This window comes from Callionymus lyra, chromosome 1 (assembly GCF_982586985.1).
Source record: "Callionymus lyra chromosome 1, fCalLyr1.hap1.1, whole genome shotgun sequence".
Lineage (NCBI taxonomy): Eukaryota > Metazoa > Chordata > Actinopteri > Syngnathiformes > Callionymidae > Callionymus > Callionymus lyra.
In genome coordinates, this window is record NC_141818.1 from 49708169 (window position 1) to 49718184 (window position 10016).

General features: G+C 38.6%; 1 protein-coding gene across 2 annotated transcripts; it reads right to left on the minus strand.

The window, feature by feature from the left end:
- Positions 1–1064: 1064 nt before the first annotated feature.
- Positions 1065–7198, minus strand: LOC148090022 (homeobox protein orthopedia-like). 2 transcript variants are annotated; one of them, XM_087785573.1, is made up of 3 exons: positions 6629–7198; positions 6057–6460; positions 1065–3914 (listed from the first exon to the last, which is right to left on the minus strand). In XM_087785573.1, exons 1-3 carry the CDS (start codon positions 6663–6665, stop codon positions 3414–3416), a joined length of 942 nt encoding a protein of 313 aa, XP_087641699.1. In that variant the 5' UTR covers positions 6666–7198; the 3' UTR covers positions 1065–3413. The 2 variants fall into 2 exon arrangements, with proteins under 2 accessions (XP_087641699.1, XP_087641698.1); XM_087785572.1 differs by having other exon boundaries at positions 6590–7198.
- Positions 7199–10016: the final 2818 nt, after the last annotated feature.

The window sequence follows — 10016 nt, forward strand, 5'->3', positions numbered from 1 at the left end:
CCTCCGCGCTGACAACGAGATGAGGTTAACACGCTGATTAATCTGAGCCGCCGCGATACCAGGCTCCAGTCGACAAGCACAGAAGTCCACTTTCTTAATGGAACCTTCTCAGTTACTTGTTCGGGGATGTTTGGATAATTGACGCCGGAGATACGGGTTTACCTTCTATGCAGACGACGTGACGTTGATGAAGAGTCCGAAGGGTTTGTTTCATGTGGAAAATTGTAGCTATTTGTTGGTGTTTCATGGCAGTGGACAGGGGCAATCCTGCAGCAGATTTAAAGGAACATGTCGGCTTTTATCTGAGGCGCATTAACGTCTCACCGCCACGTTACTGCGGAGACAAAAGAATTGGTAAGTGGTCGTAAGCGCTAATAGCGGATCCGTGAAGCTATGAATTCATGACAACTTGAACTCCATTACTTTACCATTAGTTAACTCGTAGAAAAGCTGTAAAGATTTTGCTTCATGGACTTACAGACATCGGGAGTTAAACCCACGACCAGTCATTCCCAATAAGCAAATTAATAAACAGCTAATTTGTTGAATAAACCATTTTATAATTGAGTTCCTTCGTAAAGAATAAGACTAATTTATAAAGATTTTTAAAAATATTAATTCAGTTCAAGGGATTAAAACTACGTACAAATACGAATATGAAGTCTGGAAATAAAGTATAGTATCTGTATAAGCTTCACTGGCTACACTGTAAGAGTAAATGCTTCAAATATATGTTCAAATGTCGAAGCAGGAACATTAGCATATGTTTTGACAAACAAAGAAGTTGTTGATAAATACACCGAGCTAGCATTGCAGTAGTTGGTTGGCGGCAAATCCTTCAAAAGATTCCTGGATTCAGATGGTAAGCCGAACAACAACAAAATTAAATAATATGTCCATCGTCCCAATACCACCAGTCATAATGTTTTTTTGAGGTATTGTTTAGGTAAACACTAGCAAAAACACACAATTGGTCCAACAAAACTGAACCTATCGAATTGAAAAAAAGACATCAATCATTTCATCGTTCGACATTCTTGAAAATTATTTTATTCGTCGTCCTTTTAAATCGGTATACAAACCTGCCAATGTGATGCATTTGTCGCTGTCAGTCAAACATTTAAGAAATGTATCAAGTAATAGCACATACAGTAAGTTCAACATGTCACAAAAAAGACCAGCGGGTACATAGCAAGAATGTTTTATCCACACAAAACATCCTAAAAAGACACAGAGAGAGAGAGGTTCTTCTCGACCGGTCACCTCCAGGTCCTGATGGACTCCCTCCGTGTGAGAAGTCCACATGCACGGTGCAGACCCACCTGCTGTCCCAGTCGTCATCTTCAATAACATAACACAGTTCACCTGAACACAATAACAAGAGCAGACGCTCAGGACGACCATTGTTTGGTTCTCTTTCTCCGATCGCTGCCAGTGGGTGCTCCATTCAAGACCCGCCCTCACATTTAGGTCCTTGCTGAGTAGCAACAAACACACAATGACTCAACACACTCATTACAAAATTATCCATTTTGTGGTCAAAGTGGTGTCGGTTCACTGATGTTGTGTAGTTTTACTTTACAAAATCGATTATATCATCTGTTTTTATCCTCCTATTTTTACTTGTGATTAAAAAAAGGCAAAATTAAAGAGATTCTTGTTGTTGAATTGAATATAATGGGTAGAAAGTGTCAAATAGTGGACTATTTCGAATCATTATAAAGATTTATTATACATGCTGAAGCAAAACAATTGTTTACTTTTTTTTTATAAATTATATTTGGAAAATATATTAGTTCAACTTAATTTAATTTAAAAGGAACAACAACAAAAACACGTTTTTCTTTTAAACCCTCATTTGTAATTCATTTTTTCTTTATATTCTTCCGCTTTTTTTGAAACACAACCGGAAGTTCCGTTTGTAAATAAGACATACCGGATGAATCGAATGCATGTAAATTTGCTAGTAAAACTTACTGCTGTACATCGTAATCACAAATGAAAGAACGAGTAAAAGACGATATTTGAACACGAGCATAAAAAAATGACAATATATTACTGGTGCGTTCAGGGAAAATCAGAATCCATTTTCAACATTAAATAATGATAAATAAATAAAAAACAATACACCAACCATCCCAGTTAGTTTAACTTTTCCAAACACGGATTTTGAGTTTGAAAGTTCGAAACAAATACATCCCTAAATTCATCGTCGTTCAGGAGCTGTTCTAGCTCGGCAATTTCCGTCAAAGCTCGGAATTCTCCGGGCCGTGAAGCACCCACAGGATCGTCTGCTCTCAATAATTACAGATCAATACAATAATCATCATCATTGCATGATAAATCCTTTAATAAATAACATAAATAATTGTCTGTGGTCCACGTGTCCTTTTTCTCATCAATGTCCTTCACTTTTTTTTTTTAGTTCAGATTTTCGACGACGTGACGCGGACGTGATGGAGATACGAGGAGTGAGGAAGGGATGTTCAGGTCGAGGCTCAATTTCCACGTTCAACGTCACAGATTTTCGTGAAGTTACTGCAGTATTTTTAAGAAAAAAAAGAGTATTATGTTTGTAAGTTTGCGCTCCCGGAAAATAGGTCATTGTTAAAAGTGTGTTGCCCGTCTATTCGTTGTGCTTTGGTAGCAAATAAGATTGCATCGTCAGCAGAAAACTTCTTTTTGGTTATGAAAAATATATGTTTTACACTTGACCAGGTTTAAACCATTAAACAGGTTTAAATTCAACTTAAAAAATACGTTTCCGAGGAGAATTAATATGCATATTATATCGCAAGCTTGTCCACATGAATTTAAATAAAATAAATAAATAAATATACAAGTCAAACGAGTACTTTAAAAATAAAACATAATGTATCTGAATATCCATAAAGCTTTGGTCTTCTCGTTATTCTCCCTCATTTTGGTTACAATTATATTCTCTGGTGAAGAAAACATTTTTTTTACGGAATTATCTTTGGTCAGATTGTTGTATCGAGAATAACTTGAAGCGAGTAAAACACAAACATATTCAGCAGTTAAATTATTTAGAAAATACAAGCGACTAAACACAGGATATATTTAGTTTATTCTACTTTAAAAACGCCACTTATTATTTTTAAAAGAAACATCAGGATTTAATTTTGTTTATACGAAATTCTCTCGTTAATTTAGTCAGAATTTTAATTTTTAAATGATAGTTTTTGGAGTTTTTTTCTTCAGAATTGCAATTTTTTTCCCACGTAAATGAACAACGTTGAACTTGAATATTGAGTCCATCTCTCTCACTCCTCTGTCATCACGTGGTCGCTTGTTTTTCGTTTAAATATCAATCAAACATGAAAAGGGTCGTGGGGGTGCTGGGGTGTAGAGGAGGAGGGGGGGGGGGGGGTACAGTGGTGGAGGACCAGTCACTAGGTGAAGCTCATGGAGACTGTGTGCTCCAGGGCTTTGCGCCGCAGCGACGCGATGCTGGTCCCTCTCCACATGTCACTGTCCGGGGACGTGCACAGCTGCGGGGAGCCCGACACGTTCTGTCCGGAGAGCGACGCCGACATGCCGGGGAAAGACGTCTGGTAGAGGTGCGACTGCAGCCCGGGGCCGTTGGAGGACAGGCCGTTGGACAGGGCCATGGTGTTGTGCGGGGGCCCGTGGCCCAGACTGCACTGCGACAGCGACTGGGCCATCCCGGGCTGGCGGCCCAGGGCCGGGGGCAGCTGCAGCTGGGAGACCCCCGGCATGCCGGTGGCCCAGCGGGTGTCGTTGGCGTGGAAGGAGCACAGGCTGTTCTCCATGGCGGCCGCCGCGGAGAACTGGGGCAGACCCGGGGTGGGCAGCAGCGTCCCCGGGGCTCGGAACACGTTGGTGGTCTTCTTCCTCTTCTTCCACTTGGCGCGTCTGTTCTGGAACCAGACCTGGAACCGACACAACCGAACCGTCACTAATGTTGCAAACACACCGTGAATAACTGAGTGTATTCCACGAGATCATAGTTAAATATTATCTTAGAAACAATATGTAGAAACAAACTTTTATTATTTTAACATTTTATTAACAACATTTCTTTAAATATGAGTATTTATTTCCTCTCAAAACGATTTAACTTGAACACTATTTGGAAAATAATGCTTTTATATAAGATTTTAAAAAAGCAATATACAATTCAATTATATTATGTTTTTGGTATATTAAGCTTGATTTTATTTCTTGATTTTAATACTTTTTGCTGCTTATATAATTGCCTGCTTGAATAAAGAAGATAGAAGACCCCCCTTTCATTGTATTAAATACGACCTGCGTGTGTGTGTGTGTTGTCCCTTCAAAATTCATCTCTGAATTCATGAATCGAATTAATATAAATTTCCCCCTCATTCTATCTCTCTGTGGCTGTATTTAAACTCACATTATCAAAGTGGTATTTCAGACCAGAGCGGGTTAACAACACTGAAGTCAAAGAGTAAAATAAAATGTAACGAGAGGAGGCTCTTATTGTGAAAACCCTGATGAGTAAATTTCTATTTTTCAACAGAAATTAATTGTTGTCGTCGTGAATCTCTCAGGTATTAGATAGAAAGGGGCGGATAATTGAGTTAAACCCACAACTATATATAAATATATATATATATGTGTGACCACATCTTAAAGATTCCATCATGGCCGTGCGTGATTAATGTGCACGCTCCTCGCTGCGTGTTCCAGCTTCGCTCTCATTCGACTCGTTCACCCGTGAACCCGCTCGCAAACCCATTACACGCGGGCAGGAAAGAAAATGCAATTTCTCATTCCATTAAAAAAAGTTACAATATATTCTGCGCCGCTATTAAGACGTCGCTGATGGAGCAGTTTTTTTTTTTTTTTTAAAGGCGCAGAACCAGCGGACTTTGATGGATTTTACACTTTGCAGAAAAGAAAACACTGATAACATCATAAATATTGACATTTTCACGTATTTATTTTTGTGATTTAAACGCGTTGAAATAAAATATACGCGTCCAGTATTATTAGAATCAACGTATGAAATTAAATTAAAAAATAAATCAAAAGCCAAATCTTCTCCGTAGAAATATACTTCGAATGGTGCTGTCCAAAGTGCTGAAATACACCAACAGTATTTTTTTTAAACTAACGTTTACCCATTTTCATTAAATAAAGAATTAAAATAAAGAAATATGTGTGTTTTCAAATTTCGTAATTTAGGTCAGTCTTGGACCTCAACATGCTTAAATGTATTAATTAAAATGTCTTATTTACTGTGAGTTAAACATGTTTATGTCAAATAAATGTAGTTGTCTACAATAAAACATTTGTTTATTTTATAGACGAATTTTTCAAGCAATCTGATGCACTGTACATTATACAAAAAATGTATACTCATTCTGAAGTTAATTTATAAATAATTGAGAAACTATATGAAATCAATTTTATTTTTAGAGAAACGAAGGTGAAAAAAATGACAAAATGTTTGCCAACGTGCTTGTCCTCTTTACTATTATTTAATTAAACATTTTAAACAATAAAATATCATAAAACGTTTTCTTTAAGATTATAAAACAACATTTATATTAGAAAAGCAACGATCATCTAGAAATCAAGTCTCTTTTTTTCAAGTTAAATACGACAAAATTCATCCAGATAATAAAGGCCATGAAACTATTTGAAAATAGAGACAGTCGAGGATTTAAAAAAATAAATAGTGTAAATAATGTAATAGATAAACACGTTTATAATAAAAACGAAGGAATAAAAGGGACAATTTAAGTTAGTTCTACTACCACATGCGTAAATTACGCGCGCGCAACATTTGTATGCGTTGAACTTTAAATGTACAAATACAAAAATCTCGTCACTTATTATCAAATATATAAATAAATAAAAATAACTGATAATACTCTTAATAATACACTTGAGGAGGTGAAGTCGTTTGAAACATAATTTCATTTTCGTTCGTTTTTACGCGTTAAACCAAACAACAAGCCCAGAATATTTATAAAAATATACGATTATATGAAGATGATTAAATGATCGTAGACGACTCGGAACCAGACTGGACCACGTACCTGGACTCTGGACTCGGTGAGGCCGATCCTGAGCGCCAGCTCCTCCCTCATGAAGATATCAGGATAGTGGGTTTTGGCGAAGCTGCGCTCCAGCTCGTTGAGCTGGGCCGGAGTGAAGCGTGTCCGGTGCCGCTTCTGTTTCTGCTGGCTGGTGCTGCTGCTGTTTGGACCGGAGTTCTGCTGCTGCTGCTGCTGAGACTGCTGCTTCTCCGGCTCCTTGCCATTCACCGGCATGACGGCCGAGTTGGAGCCCACGGTGGTGATGTCTTCACCGGGGAGGAGCGTGGCTCCCTCCACGGAGTCGGAACCGGGAGCCATGTCTCCCGGGTGATCCGGTACCCCTCCGCCGAGCCGACACTTGAGAGCCTCCCTGTGACCCAGTAACTCCGCCGCATCCTTCATCCCTGCGAACACATTCCAACAATAAAAGCCCGTTTTTAATCAACTTATCATTAATCTAATCTGTCAGATCACAATAAACTACTTAACACGATTAAAGGGAAATTGATGAAAGAGAGGAAAAAGAGTCTTACAGTGGAGTTTAGCCCCGGAGTTCAGTGACGACAACTCACCCAGCCGAGCGTCCAGGAGGTCGGCGTGAGATAGCATGGCGTACCGCTCCAGCGCGACAACTTCAATTTCTTTACAAATTCTATATCGTCTTTAAATGAGCCAAAATTCGGTTTGTGGTTTTAAAAAGCGGCTCCGTTGCATTATAATGTCCCTTAGAACGACGGGGAGGCGCTTATTAGTTGAAAGAGCCTTCAATTCTGAGCCAATCAGAGACAAGACGCGCAAACATCACAGACTCTCCCACTTTTTTTTTTTTTTTTTTTTCTTTCCTTCTCCAGGATCTGAGCTACGATTCAATCCTCCAGTCCTCTGATTTATTAGCTTTTCATGCTCAAATTATTCCACGTTAAGCGTCTTAATGTGTTTGTTTAATCTGGAATAAGCTGCTGGTGACGGGACACCTGTTTGTGGACCGGAGTCCTGATTTATGACGCGGCGAAAGCTCCGGGGATCACGTGACCCGAGAAATGAGCGTCGACGCCTCGATTTTCCAGCGATGAAAGTTTATTTTATTTTTATTTATTTATTTAAAATAAACCAGCCACACATTTTATTTTTTTTACAATTCACGATCGATTAAGTTCATTTTAATCGTTTTACAGATGACGTCTTTAGATTGAAGATGTAGTTGATAACAAGAAATCAAAAATAAATAAAATAACACTTAAAATGAAAATGAAAAAAATGAATCTAGTAACGTATTAGTTCAGTAATCATATAAAATTATTTAAAAAAAAATTGTGCTCAAGCATTATAGTTTAACGATGCTACATCCGGTTAGCATTAGCATGTCAACAGTAATGCTGCTAATGCTAACCGAAATGCTAATTTTAAAACGATTAAAGAGCATAATCTCCACAAGAAGTGTCCTGCAAATACCAAATAATAAATAAATGGTTTTGTCAAAGTTAAGTTAAAGACTACATTGTTTCTAGTGTTATTTAATATTGTTTTACATTTTATGCGTTAAAGTTTATTATTTTTAATCACGTTTTTGGCTTTTAAATGTATTTATTTTGTAGTGAATGTCGCCATATAAACCCCAGAATGTGGATATAATAATAATAATAATAGGTGCATCCATCAATCGAACAAACTTTTTAACCAATACATGCTGCTAACTTGACTCTATATGACACTTTGAAGCAAAATGGAAGAAAAAAAAAATGAAATGTCATATAAATTAAAAGATTTATTTATTTAATAGTTTTATATAGTGATATTTCTGGGCAGGCCTATAGAGTTCAGGACTGCTGACCTTACATCTCATAAAAAGGACAAGATTATAATTTATTCATGTATACTTTAAGTCACGTGATGAATTAAAATCAATCTATTTTTTCTAAGTCATTGACACGAGGGATAACTATTGGTATTTTTATTATTATTAAATGTGTTTTAATTTATTTAATTCGTCGCTAAATTGTCACTTCCATAACGTGGCATCAACACCAGGAACTCGTCGTATGTCGCTCTTTAAAGATCAGTATTTGGACCCAGACCCAGACCCAGACCCAGACCCAGACCCAGACCCAGACCCAGACCCAGACTCCCTCCCGCGCACAAGCACACCGAGCCTCGCTCGGCAGGTGATTTGTGGAGACAAATGGAGGAAATAAATAAATAAACGCTTCCAGATGGATCGAGTCTGTGGCAGTGATCTGCCGCTTAAACCCACATCGACTTCTCGTCAACGAGGCCGCAATTAGAGACGTTTTTAGAGGCGGTTCCGAGTCCCGGCAGAACCGAGCCCCTCAGACGGTGAATGGACCGCGAGAGACGCGGTTCCCGTGGCAGATGTCAGCGGCTGAGGCTGAATAGACCCTCGCGCCGGGACTCAATGGGGTCTTCAGCCGCACAAAGGAGGCGTCCGAGCGGAGAGGAGCGTCTTTCTCTCCCCACTCGTGGACCATCTTTTATCACCAGGACCTGTTCAGACGGGGGACCCGAGGGCACCCGAGTACACCCGAGTGGACCCCCAGCGAGTGGAGAGACGGTGTTGAACTTTTTTTTTACTGACTCGAGTTTAAAACTGCGATTGGTGCGTAATTATTGACCCGAAAATACTGCATGTACTATAATAATAATAATAATAATAATAACAAGTGAGAAAAACAAAACAAAAAAGTGCTTTTTTCTCTCTTGAAGTTTCAACGTAACAAACTTCAAAAGTATAAAAAATATTTAATTTAGAAACAAGAATGTGATGAATTGTATTTTTAAGTTTGCGATTAAGGCCTGTTTAAAAACTCCCTGATTCATCATATTGTTGTTACTATTTTTACAATGTTTTGTTTAATGTACATGTGTCATAATGCTTATTGTGTGTGTTATCTCTTTTATTCTGTACTGACACCACAAACACACACAAAAATCACATGTTGTTGTTGTTAAATTAAATGTTATTAAATGAAGAATTTTAATTCAATATAAAGTACCTTGTGACAATGACTGTTTGAAAAGGTGTTCTATGAATCAAATTATTATTAAATAGTATTAACATAAATCTGATTTGTTGTGTGAAATCTTAATTAAGAAGGTCATTTAAATGCTCAATTGAACAAAAACTTAATATTGAAATTTCTTATATATCATTTATTGTTTTGTTGTTCATCCTAAATTGAGTAAATATGTAAACCAAAAACAAACACAATTATGTTCAATATTTTCGTTTCATATTCTCAAATCAACGTTTATTGTTATACTTCTCTAATAATATTTACCGTAATATAATGACTAAAGTGTTCTTTTGACATTAACAGTGTCGCCATTAACTCCAGAAAGTGCGTCTCTATAAGAAGAGGAACCTCTTGAAGCAGGTCTATGTCTCACTCAGGGTTCCTTAACTGGACCACATCAATCTTCAGCAGTGAAAAACACACACTCTCTCACACACGCACACACACACGCACGCATCATCCTCTGGGTTAATGTGGCGCATCTGAGTGCGGAACGGCTGTTTACACGCCAGGAGACACTTTTAATGGAAGCGCACCAAAAACAAATGCAATTTTGTAGAGCAATTTCAAAGATCAAGAATTCCGTGTCCTGCTCCTCCTGCGCGTGGATCCATTGCTGGAGACTTTGAAGATGCTCCAGGATCGGGGGTATCTTGGGGGTCCCCCCCCCCACCCCCTTTTTTTTGTTGCAGCTTTGCTCGTCTACATGTAACGACGTGTGTGGATCTGATGCTGAGGAAGAAAAATCAATGTTTCATCTGCACTTTTCATTTGACGGCGGCGGAGCAAGAGAGCAGCTCTTTGCGTGGAGAACCTGCGGGGCCATTAGAGCCCCCCCCCCCCTCCTCCTCGCCTGGACCCCCGGACAGAGGCGGTGCGGGCCTGCGCATCTATTGGTCCAATTAGAGCCCGCGACCCTCGGATGCCG